Consider the following 13159-nt stretch of genomic DNA (forward strand, 5'->3'; position numbering starts at 1 on the left):
TCTTTTGTCACTATCGGTTTGACGTTCCTATTTTCTTTCCATATTTATAATATACATTGATTTTTTTTTGAAACGCTTTGTTTTGTTGATAAATGATTTGCAATCCACTACATCATCAAAGAAAAATACCACAAGATAAAAATGAGAAACTAATGGTCTTTCTGCATCGGAAACTAGCAAGGATAAACATTAATAATGACACATTAGCAATACTAAACCGGTCTTATTTTGAAATAAGATAAATTAGATGTTTTCGTTCCAGCAGTAGCAGACGGACTTCTAATATCTTTAATAAAATCAAAACAAAAAATTTCGTAGTGTAGATAAGTCTTTTTCTTCAATTGGCTTTATCAATTTTGTTCCAAGTTAGCTTTTGTTAAGCTACCATTGAACAAATTTGAAATGCAAAGTACAATAAGCGATCTGAAAAGATGAACGTAGGTGGAGACCAATGCAAGCTTCTCTTTTAAATCCTGAGATTTGAGTCTTTATTCCAAGAACTCATTTTCTTTAGGGGAGGAGACGAGATGCCATACACCAAGCAAGAAATCATACAACCACACAAAATAACAAAGCCTCACACCACCATAGTCACAAGAAATCAACACCTCTAAAACAGAGGGCGCACTTACTAATGTTGAATCACAAAATTACTTGATACAAAGCATAATCGTTCACCGGAAAGTCACACCAAAACGACAACAAAGAAACAAAAACCAAACGCAAAAAATCAACTTAAACTTGAAAAGGCAAGGAGGATGAGACTCTCTCACAGTACCGGTGTGGAAAGCCGGAAAAAACGAAAAAGTAATTTAACGGCCGAGAGAAATATCCCCTAATAGTTACGTTGATCAAAATTCAAATAAAACAAATTATTGTTTCCAGATAAAATCTTAACGAATTTAACATTGCATGTGCATTCCACGTTTGAGGGGAACCGATCCTTGACTTATACTTAGATGTATATGTTACTTCACCAAATGCATACTATAAATATTTACAATCACTTCGAGCATATCGAGTATTGTATATTTGGAGTTAGTCTTGACCAATATAATTGTGTTACAAATTAATATATGAAATTTAATAATTATATCTAAAATCTCGATCGTTTAACAATATAGAAATTATGAAATTTAATTACTTAAGATATACGTATCATTATGGCATATCACGAAAGAAAAAACAAGAAAAAAAACGTTTGAAGAAACATGAGATCCTTGTTGGAAAAGGATTTTGTTTTCTCCAATATATATTAGGAATTGGTTTAATGATGCCGACCCTCGGTATTCTTATAAATACATACACTTATAACCCTCGAAGAGAGCATCCCAATTACAAAATCACAAATTGCTCAAAATCAAAAGCACGTACGAAGAAGAGAAAAGATGTCGCTGTCTTTTTCACAAACGAAGTTACTGGTAATCCTTGTGGCCTTTGCATGCGTCTTCTCAACAGGCTCAGAGGCATGGAGCTGGAGTTGGAGCTCCGGTTCAGGCTCAGGCTCGGGTTGGGAATCCCACGGCTCAGACGGATCAGCCTCAGGTTCGGGTACAAACCCTGATGGTTCGCACTGGAGTTGGAAGTGGAACACACGGTCAGGCTGGAGATGGAGGTCAGACTCAAACCATACGAAGCCAGGCTCATCGAACCATAACGTTACGAAGCCTGAAGGCTCATCAAATCATAACGTTACGAAGCCAGGCTCATCGAACCATAACGTTACGAAGCCTGAAGGCTCATCAAATCATAACGTTACTAAGCCAGGCTCATCGAACCATAACGTTACGAAGCCTGAAGGCTCATCAAATCATAACGTTACTAAGCCAGGCTCATCGAACCATAACGTTACGAAGCCAGGCTCATCGAACCACAACCATAACGTTACAATGCCAGGCTCATCGCACCATAACCATAATGAAACGAAGCCAGGCTCATCAAAACATAACGATTCGAGGTCAGGCTCAGACGATAACGATTCAAGCAACCCGGTCTTTGCAACACCAAGAGAGGTCGTAGTGGGAGGATCACGTGGATGGAACTACGGGGTGGATCTTGAAGAATGGGCTTCCAAGACTACTTTCCATGTCGGCGATGTTCTTGGTAAGTATATATTGTCTATTTTCTTGTGTCTTTAGATGATTTTATAAATAGTTTTTTTGGCTAAAATTCTTGTTGATTATTTGCAGTTTTCGAGTACAACAATATGACAAACCAAAGACATGACGTGTACTTGCAAACAAATCTGTGGAGTTACAGGACCTGCAACTTCGAAAGTAGAAATAAGATTGCTTCATCGGAGGAGAATGGATCTAAAGAGAGCTTCAAATTTACGCTAGCAATGTCACAGCCTTACTCTTTTGCATGCGGAGAGAATAATGGCTATTATTGCCGTACCTATAACATGAAGTTCAGCGTTCTCCCAGTCGCCTGAGTCCTCTCGTCTATCCGACTCAACCCTTTTGCCTCTTTTGCTTTTTCTTTTCTTAATGCAATATTATTAGAGTTTCTATTTTTTATTAGTTACGGTTTTCTTATTACATAAAGATTTTGAAGAGTTAATAACTAGATGACTTCCCATTTAAATATTACTTGCTGTAAGTAAGTTTTGTACATAATTAAAATTTATAAAAATTTCGATTAATCACATTTGTTGATAAAAACACTCAACAATATAAGATTAATTTCAGGCCATTTTTAAATGTATGTGATGTTCAACTTTATACTTTAGCTTTATTTATTTTAAATGACTAACCTTAACCAAATGATGTAGTTTTATTTTTAAAGTTAAAGCCTAGCTACATCTTCTACAACTTTTTTTGTCCATGTTTTTCTTTCTTTTTCAAAACAACAATTAAAGTGATTTAAAAGTTGTAATATTTTTTACAGCAAAACAACATAGAAATACAAGAGAAAAAAAACAAAGACTAAATCTTACATCTAAACTTCTAAATATATAGTCCAACCTGTTTTTGGTTCCTCACATTTCAAAAGAAAAAATTGGGTACAATAAGAGCAAAGTAGCCACTAGTTGTTTGACAAACAAAAATTGACAGAAAGCAGTAAGTAGCCTAACTATTACCGAGTTCGTCGGGAAATTGTATCACTGTAAGCCCACATGTCTAGCAATAATTTGATTTCTATCCAGCAACCTAATTCTAAACTTCGGGTTTTCCACGTTGGGTCAGTACCTAAGATATTTTGAGCCCAATACGAAATTAAAAATAAGGCTTTTAAATCATACATAAAAATTTTGATCTATAAAAATTCAAATTTATGGTAAAAATTACAATACCCTCAAAACTAATTAAACTTTATCAGTTTTGAAAGCTTTTTTTTTTTGCATTTTTCCTGTCAAAATCTTCCATCGAACTTTCATAGTTAAAGTTTTTGATCATATTTTTTTCAATCGACAATATAACCAAACATTTTAATCTAAAAGATAATTATTTTGGTTTTGAACCTCAGTAAGAGAAGCGTGAAATACAAATGAATTGTAAAGCAAGTAAAATTTAACTTAAAAGGTAGTTATTGCTTAATCTGTTACTTTCCCATTTTTATTGCTCTCATCTTAAATAACATAAAGAGATATATATATCCCTTATATATTAAAAAAACATTTGCAATAAATGTTTTACATTTGTAATATAGTGTCATTGTGACGTTGCAGACTCACAATCATTTAAACATTAAAGTGGTGACATGTCGTTTACAAAAAAATTCCCGGACCAAAATTGGTTTCACACCAAATGTGAAAATATTTCTTGCAGTGTCTGAATATCCATCTAGCGTGTTATTGCCTTGGGATTGAAACTATAATATGTTTATTATCATCGACATGAATTCGATGAAATATCATCATCGAAAAAAGCTTAAACATGTACTTGATGAAAATATTCACATCAAAATAGCTCGATGAAACATCGTCGAAACAAGATTCTACAACTTAAAGGAGGTTGTTAGAAGTTTCTACTACATCATCATTCACTAAAAATATAACTATTTCATTAATTTCATATGTTTGTTATTTTAATAATGTATGTTATAATTTGTACATCTTAATATACTAATAATTAAATAAATTGTTGTTTTTAAAATAGTATAAATTAAATTACTTTAATTTCTTATAAACAAAAAACCGATAATATACAAACCAAACCAAAAGAAAGTAGATATGATTTTAATATGGTAATTAATTTGTATTAACCAAAAATGTGAAAACTAAACCGAAAGCGGACCGAATTACAAATTCAACTTTTTTACACTGATCCCTTAGTATAATATAAAAAATTAATCTACCCAACTATCACACCCTGCGCACAACCCGAATTACTACCTAGTATGATTTATTTGTGTATGCATTTTACAAAAGGCCCCACTACTTTAACTCTTCAGCAACATTTATACATTGATATATTAACAACTAGGGTCGGTCCGCACTTCGCGCAGAACATTATATTTATTTTGTTTAACGTTTGATGTTTGTTTATTTTTCTAATGTGCTTTCGTTTTTAGTTGTTGTCTTATAGAATTTGTGATCTTGAATTATTTTAGATGTTACCTTTATTTTCTGTTGTATCGTTTTAATGAAAATACATTCACATCTCATCCTTGTGTATATCTAATTAAAATTAACATTATTTTTATACTTTTATTAGTTTTGTTATAGATCATAATTTTGTCTTGCTACTTATTTTCATTATTTTCTGTTGTATCGTTTTTAATGAAAATACATTCACATCTCATCCTTTATGGTCTTGCTACTTATTGTAGTTCTTTTGTTGTTGCTTTTTTTTGCTTTTCAATTTCTTTCCGTCGTGAATACAAAGTTTTTTTCGTTTCTGTCTTTTTTATTTTCCAACAAATTCATCTCCATTGCCGTTCCTTATTTTTTGTAATTCGTCTCCAATGGATCTTCAATAAAAAACCCTTTTTGACAAACATAGATGGTGATCTAAAGGTTATACTAACTCCTTTGTTCTTTAAAACTATTTAAATTTTGAAGGTTTTTGTGATCTTTAGCATTTGAATTTTTTCACTTTATTGACGGTCCTCTACTTTACAATTTTGTACACACTAGGTGAGATCAGTGCAATCAAGAGCACAATCAATGACAGGACACAGCATGCGATGCTGACTCTACGGCGGGAAAGGTAGACTCTACAGTTTAAAAACAAGAGTTTGTCATCTATTATATATTCCTTTGTTATCATAGGGGGTGTATTCAATTGAGAGTATTAGGTGGTTTGTATTAAAATGACAAATCTACTGTTATTCAAACATGAATTTAAAAAACTCATTTAAAATCTACTGTTATTGAACTTGACATTTTATAAAGTACTATGAAATCCACTGTTATTTAAAAAAAATTAAGCTGTGAAATTTTAAAGTTTTAAGTGATTTTAGAGTGATTTTAGAGTGTTTTGGTGGAGTTTCTTAGTTAAAAAATTAGAACTGAAATCTCATAGTTTTAGGTGATATTCTACAGTGGTTTAACAAAAACCACCCTAAACTCTGGGATTCATTGAAATCATACATTCACGTTCCTGTTTTCATTCAATGGTAAGATTATTCATTCAGTTTACGTTAAGAAATACAGTCAAAAACGTTAATCTACAGGTTATTTTAAACCTAATATATAGCCATTGCCGAATATATACAAAAATTGGTTAGTATAGTACTAAAAATCAGGATATTAAGAAGATAGAACATTGTTAGTAATAATATAAGGAAAACACCATAAATATCAATATATGAGCACTTAAGGCCAAATCCTAGAAAGTAAAAAAAACCCGTTAGATGTGATGCTTTATATGGCAACTTTTGTCCGGTTATATTGCGATGATAAATAATCTAAATCAAAAAGCGATCCGAAGAGATGTGATAACCATTTTCTATAGTATGGAAAGGGAGAAGAGAAGGAATCAGTAAATTTGTTATATTAAACACCTCCCATAAGCTTCATATTGATAGCATTCTGATGAAAGTAGAAAGTCATCTAAAGGTCTTATATCTTTTGATAACTTGATTCATATAGAAGGCACAAAATGAAAACTTATTCAAGTGTTAAAATCAGTTTTAGCTGGATATAACCTAAGAATAGAATTTCTGAGTGTGAAGCTTGGCATACTGCTAGTAAGGAAACGGCGGAAAACTGCAAGGGAATATCACTAAATAACTACCAGAATTCTACACGAGGAAACTAAAACCCTCTATTCTTTGATGATGATTTTCTACATTTTGGGAAACTGTCCTCTTTTGTCACTATCGGTTTGACGTTCCTATTTTCTTTCCATATTTATAATATACGTTGATGTTTTGAAACGCTTTGTTTTGTTGATAATGATTTGCAATCCATTACATCATCAAAGAAAAATACCACAAGATAAAAATGAGAAACTAATGGTTTTTCTGCATCAGAAACTAGCAAGGATAAACATTAATGATGACACATTAGCAATACTAAACCGGTCTTATTTTGAAATAAGATAAATGTTATGTTCTCATTCCAGCAGTAGCAGACGGACTTCTAATATCTTTAACAAAATCAAAACAAAAATTTTCATAGTGTAGATAAGTCTTCTTTTTCAATTGCCTTTATCAATTTTGTTCCAAGTTAGCTTTTTGTTAAGCTACCATTGAACAAATTTGAAACGCAAAGTACAATAAGCGATCTGAAAAGATGGACGTTGGTGGAGACCGATGCAAGCTTCTCTTCTAAATCCTGAGATTTGAGTCTTTATTCCAAGAACTCATTTTCTTTAGCGGAGGAGACGAGATGCCATACACCAAGCAAGAAATCATACAACCACACAAAATAACAAAGCCTCACACCACCATAGTCACAAGAAATCAACACCTCTAAAACAGAGGGCGCAATTACTAATGTTGAATCCCAACATCACTTGATACAAGGCATAATCGTCCACCGGAAAGTCACACCAAAACGACAACAAAAAAACAAAAACCAAACACAAAAAATCAACTTAAACTTGAAAAGACAAGGAGGATGAGACCCTCTCACAGCACCGGTGTGGAAAGCCGGACTGAAAAGGACCTCAGATCTGAAAAAAACGAAAAAAGTATTTTAATGGCAGAGAGAAATATCGCCTAATAGTTACGTTGATCATAATTCAAACAAAACAAATTATTGTTTCCAGATAAAATCTTAACGAATTTAACATTGCATGTGCATTCCACGTTTGAGGGGAACTGATCCTTGACTTATACTTAGATGTATGTGTTACTTCACCAAATGCATACTATAAATATTTCCAATCACGTCGAGCATTTCGAGTATTGTATATTAATTTGGAGTTAGTCTTTGACCAATATAATTGTGTTACAACTTAATATATGAAATTTAATAATTATATCTAAAATCTCGATCGCTTAACAATATATAAATTATGAAATTTAATTACTTAAAATATACGTATCATTATGGCATATCACGAAAGAAAAAAACAAGAAAAAAAAAAGTTTGAAGAAACATGATGAGATCCTTGTTGGAAAAGGATTTTGTTTTCTCCAATATATATTAGGAATTGGTTTAATGATGCCGACCCTCGGTATTCTTATAAATACGTACACTTATAACCCTCGAAGAAAGCATCCCAATTACAAAATAACAAATTGCTCAAAATCAAAAGCACGTACGAAGAAGAGAAAAGATGTCGCTGTCGTTTTCACAAACGAAGTTACTGGTAATCCTTGTGGCCTTTGCATGCGTCTTCTCAACAGGCTCAGAGGCATGGAGCTGGAGTTGGAGCTCCGGTTCAGGCTCAGGCTCGGGTTGGGAATCCCACGGCTCAGACGGATCAGCCTCAGGTTCGGGTACAAACCCTGATGGTTCGCACTGGAGTTGGAGGTGGGACACACGGTCAGGCTGGAGATGGAGGTCAGACTCAAACCATACGAAGCCAGGCTCATCGAACCATAACGTTACGAAGCCTGAAGGCTCATCAAATCATAACGTTACGAAGCCAGGCTCATCGAACCATAACGTTACGAAGCCTGAAGGCTCATCAAATCATAACGTTACTAAGCCAGGCTCATCGAACCATAACGTTACGAAGCCAGGCTCATCGAACCACAACCATAACGTTACAGTGCCAGGCTCATCGCACCATAACCATAATGAAACGAAGCCAGGCTCATCAAAACATAACGATTCGAGGTCAGGCTCAGACGATAACGATTCAAGCAACCCGGTCTTTGCAACACCAAGTGAGGTCGTAGTGGGAGGATCACGTGGATGGAACTACGGGGTGGATCTTGAAGAATGGGCTTCCAAGACTACTTTCCATGTCGGCGATGTTCTTGGTAAGTATATATTGTCTATTTTCTTGTGTCTTTAGATGATTTTATAAATAGTTTTTTTGGCTAAAATTCTTGTTGATTATTTGCAGTTTTCGAGTACAACAATATGACAAACCAAAGACATGACGTGTACTTGCAAACAAATCTGTGGAGTTACAGGACCTGCAACTTCGAAAGTAGAAATAAGATTGCTTCATCGGAGGAGAACGGATCTAAAGAGAGCTTCAAATTTACGCTAGCAATGTCACAGCCTTACTCTTTTGCATGCGGAGAGAATAACGGCTATTATTGCCGTACCTATAACATGAAGTTCAGTGTTCTCCCAGGCGCCTGAGTCCTCTCGTCTATCCGACTCAACTCTTTTGCCTCTTTTGCTTTTTTTTTCTTAATGCAATATTATTAGTGTTGCTATTTTTTATTAGTTAAGGTTTTCTTATTACATAAAGATTTTGAAGAGTTAATAACTAGATGACTTCCCATTAAATATTACTTGCGGTAAGTAAGTTTTGTACATAATTAAAATTTATAAAAATTTCGATTAATCACATTTGTTGATAAAAACACTCAACAATATAAGATTAATTTCAAGACATTTTGAAATATATGTGATGTTCAACTTTATACTTTAGCTTTATTTATTTTAAATGACTAACCTTAACCAAATGATGTAGTTTTATTTTTTAAGTTAAAGCCTAGCTACATCTTCTACAACTTTTTTTGTTCATGTTTTTTTTTTCTTTTTCAAAACAACAGTTAAAGTGATTTAAAAGTTGTAATATTTTTTACAGCAAAACAACATAGAAATACAAGAAAAAAAAACAAAGACTAAATCTTACATCTAAACTTCTAAATATATAGTCCAACCTTTTTTTGGTTCCTCACATTTCAAAAGAAAAAATTGGGTACAATAAGAGCAAAGTAGCCACTAGTTGTTTGACAAACAAAAACTGACAGAAAGCAGTACGTAGCCAAACTATTACCGAGTTCGTCAGGACATTGTGTCACCGTAAGCCCACATGTCTAGCAATAATTTGATTTCTATCCAGCAACCTAATTTTAAACCTTGCGTTTTCCACGTTGGGTCAGTACCTAAGATATTTTGAGCCCAATATGAAATTAAAAATAAGGCTTTTAAATCATACATAAAATTTTTGATCTATAAAAACTCAAATTTATGGTAAAAATTACAATATCCTCAAAACTAATTAAACTTTATCAGTTTAGAAAGTTTTTTTTTTTTTTTTGCATTTTCCTGCAAAATCTTCCATTGAACTTTCATAGTTAAAGTTTTTGATCATATTTTTTTCAATCGACAATATAACCAAACATTTTAATCTAAAAGATAATTATTTTGGTTTTGAAACTCAGTAAGAGAAGCGTGAAAGACAAATGAATTGTAAAGCAAGTAAATTTAACTTAGAAGGTAGTTATTGCTTAATCTGTTACTTTCCCTTTTTTATTGCTCTCATCTTAAATAACATAAAGGGATATATCCCTTATATATTAAAAAAAAATTTCAATAAATGTTTCACATTTGTAATATAGTGTCATTGTGACATGGCAGACTCACAAACATTTAAACATTAAAGTGGTGACATGTCGTTTACAAAAAAATTCTCGGACCAAAATTGGTTTCACACCAAATGTGAAAATATATATTACAGTGTCTGAATATCCATCTAGTGTGTTATTGCCTTGGGATTGAAACTCAAATATGTTTATTATCATTGACATGAACTCGATGAAATATCATCATCGAAAAAAAGCTTAAACATGTGCTCAATGAAAATATGCACATCAAAAGAGCTCGATGAAACATCGTCGAAAGAAGACTCTACAACTTAAAGGAGGTTGTTAGAAGTTTCTACTACATCATCATTCACTAAAAATATAACTATTTCATTAATTTCATATGTTTGTTATTTTAATAATGTATGTTATAATTTGTATATCTTTATATACTAATAATTAAATAAATTGTTGTTATTAAAATAGTATAAATTAAATTACTTTAATTTCTTATAAACGAAAAACCGATAATATATAAACCAAACCAAAAGAAAGTAGATATGATTTTAATATGGTAATTAATTTGTATTAACCAAAATGTGAAAACTAAACCGAAAGCGGACCGAATTACAAATTCAACTTTTTTACACTAATCCCTTAGTATAATATAAAAAAATTAATCTACCCAACTATCACACCCTGCGCACAGCGCGAATTACTACCTAGTATGATTTATTTGTGTTTGCATTTTACAAAAGGCCCCACTATTTTAACTCTTCAGCAACATTTATACATTGATATATTAACAACTAGGGTCGGTCCGCACTTCGCGCAGAACATTATATTTATTTTGTTTAACGTTTGATGTTTGTTTATTTTTCTAATGTGCTTTCGTTTTTAGTTGTTGTCTTATAAAATTTGTGATCTTGAATTATTTTAGATGTTACCTTTATTTTCTGTTATATCGTTTTAATGAAAATACATTCACATCTCATCCTTGTATACATCTAATTAAAATTAACATTATTTTTGTACTTTTATTAGTTTTGTTATAGATCATAATTTTGTCTTGATACTTATTTTCATTATTTTCTGTTGTATCGTTTTTAATGAAAATACATTCACATCTCATCCTTTATGGTCTTGCTACTTATTGTAGTTCTTTTGTTGTTGCTTTTTTTGCTTTTCAATTTCTTTCCGTCGTGAATACAAAGTTTTTTTCGTTTCTGTCTTTTTTATTTTCCAACAAATTCGTCTCCATTGCCGTTCCTTATTTTTTGTAATTCGTCTCCAATGGATCTTCAATAAAAGGCCCTTTTTGACAAACATAGATGGTGATCTAAAGGTTATACTAACTCCTTTGTTCTTTAAAACTATTTAAATTTTGAATTTTTTCACTTTATTGACGGTCCTCTACTTTACAATTTTGTACACACTAGGTGAGATCAGTGCAATCAAGAGCACAATCAATGACAGGACACAGCATGCGATGCTGACTCTACGGCAGGAAAGGTAGACTCTACAGTTTAAAAACAAGAGTTTGTCATCTATTATATATTCCTTTGTTATCGTAGGGGGTGTATTCAATTGAGAGTATTAGGTGGTTTGTATTAAAATGACAAATCCACTGTTATTCAAACATGAATTTAAAAAACTCATTTAAAATCTACTGTTATTGAACTTGATATTTTATAAAGTACTATGAAATCCACTGTTATTTAAACACATTTAAGCTGTGAAATTTTAAAGTTTTAAGTGATTTTAGAGTGATTTTAGAGTGTTTTGGTGGAATTTCTTAGTTAAAAAATTAGAACTGAAATCTCATAGTTTTAGGTGATATTCTACAGTGGTTTAACAAAAACCACCCTAAACTCTGGGATTCATTGAAATCATACATTCACGTTCCTGTTTTCATTCAATGGTAAGATTATTCATTCAGTTTACGTTAAGAAATACAGTCAAAAACGTTAATCTACAGGTTATTTTAAACCTAATATATAGCCATTGCCGAATATATACAAAAATTGGTTAGTATAGTACTAAAAATCAGGATATTAAGAAGATAGAACATTGTTAGTAATAATATAAGGAAAACACCATAAATATCAATATATGAGCACTTAAGGCCAAATCCTAGAAAGTAAAAAAAACCCCGTTAGATGTGATGCTTTATATGGCAACTTTTGTCCGGTTATACTGCGATGATAAATAATCTAAATCAAAAAGCGATCCGAAGAGATGTGACAACCATTTTCTATAGTATGGAAAGGGAGAAGGGAAGGAATCAGTAAATTTGTTATATTAAACACCTCCCATAAGCTTCATATTGATAACATTGTGATAAAAGTAGAAAGTCATCTAAAGGTCTTATATCTTTTGATAACTTGATTCATATAGAACGCACAAAATGAAAACTTATTCAAGTGTTAAAATCAGTTTTAGCTGGATATAACCTAAGAATATAATTTCTGAGTGTGAAGCTTGGCATACTGCTAGTAAGGAAACGGCGGAAAACTGCAAGGAAATATCACTAAATAACTACCAGAATTCTACAATAGGAAACTAAAACCCTCTATTCTTTGATGATGATTTTCTACATTTTGGGAAACTGTCCTCTTTTGTCACTATCGGTTTGACGTTCCTATTTTCTTTCCATATTTATAATATACGTTGATGTTTTGAAACGCTTTGTTTTGTTGATAATGATTTGCAATCCATTACATCATCAAAGAAAAATACCACAAGATAAAAATGAGAAACTAATGGTTTTTCTGCATCAGAAACTAGCAATGATAAACATTAATGATGACACATTAGCAATACTAAACCGGTCTTATTTTGAAATAAGATAAATGTTATGTTCTCATTCCAGCAGTAGCAGACGGACTTCTAATATCTTTAACAAAATCAAAACAAAAATTTTCATAGTGTAGATAAGTCTTCTTTTTCAATTGCCTTTATCAATTTTGTTCCAAGTTAGCTTTTTGTTAAGCTACCATTGAACAAATTTGAAACGCAAAGTACAATAAGCGATCTGAAAAGATGGACGTTGGTGGAGACCGATGCAAGCTTCTCTTCTAAATCCTGAGATTTGAGTCTTTATTCCAAGAACTCATTTTCTTTGGCGGAGGAGACGAGATGCCATACACCAAGCAAGAAATCATACAACCACACAAAATAACAAAGCCTCACACCACCATAGTCACAAGAAATCAACACCTCTAAAACAGAGGGCGCAATTACTAATGTTGAATCCCAACATCACTTGATACAAGGCATAATCGTCCACCGGAAAGTCACACCAAAACGACAACAAAAAAACAAAAAC

At 32.3% G+C, this 13159-nt stretch overlaps 2 protein-coding genes across 2 annotated transcripts; both read left to right on the plus strand.

Moving 5' to 3' along the window:
• The first annotated feature begins 1132 nt into the window (after positions 1–1132).
• On the plus strand, positions 1133–2923 carry LOC125591121 (probable serine/threonine-protein kinase clkA). Its single transcript, XM_048764621.1, has 2 exons — positions 1133–2103; positions 2190–2923. The coding sequence occupies exons 1-2, from the start codon at positions 1389–1391 to the stop codon at positions 2432–2434; spliced, it is 960 nt and encodes a 319-aa protein (XP_048620578.1). The 5' UTR covers positions 1133–1388; the 3' UTR covers positions 2435–2923.
• Positions 2924–5463: 2540 nt separating this feature from the next.
• Positions 5464–9509, plus strand: LOC111200603 (variant surface antigen E-like). Its single transcript, XM_022691815.2, has 2 exons — positions 5464–8325; positions 8412–9509. Exons 1-2 carry the CDS (start codon positions 7674–7676, stop codon positions 8654–8656), a joined length of 897 nt encoding a protein of 298 aa, XP_022547536.2. The 5' UTR covers positions 5464–7673; the 3' UTR covers positions 8657–9509.
• The last annotated feature ends 3650 nt before the right edge of the window (positions 9510–13159 follow it).

Source organism: Brassica napus, chromosome C8, assembly GCF_020379485.1.
Source record: "Brassica napus cultivar Da-Ae chromosome C8, Da-Ae, whole genome shotgun sequence".
Lineage (NCBI taxonomy): Eukaryota > Viridiplantae > Streptophyta > Magnoliopsida > Brassicales > Brassicaceae > Brassica > Brassica napus.

Bases quoted from the DNA above. Each gene is read 5' to 3' on its own strand.
- LOC125591121 (XM_048764621.1), top strand. From the start codon at position 1,389: ATGTCGCTGTCTTTTTCACAAACGAAGTTACTGGTAATCCTTGTGGCC. The intron at 2,104-2,189 runs GTAAGTATATAT...GATTATTTGCAG, and splicing joins CCATGTCGGCGATGTTCTTG to TTTTCGAGTACAACAATATG.
- LOC111200603 (XM_022691815.2), top strand. From the start codon at position 7,674: ATGTCGCTGTCGTTTTCACAAACGAAGTTACTGGTAATCCTTGTGGCC. The intron at 8,326-8,411 runs GTAAGTATATAT...GATTATTTGCAG, and splicing joins CCATGTCGGCGATGTTCTTG to TTTTCGAGTACAACAATATG.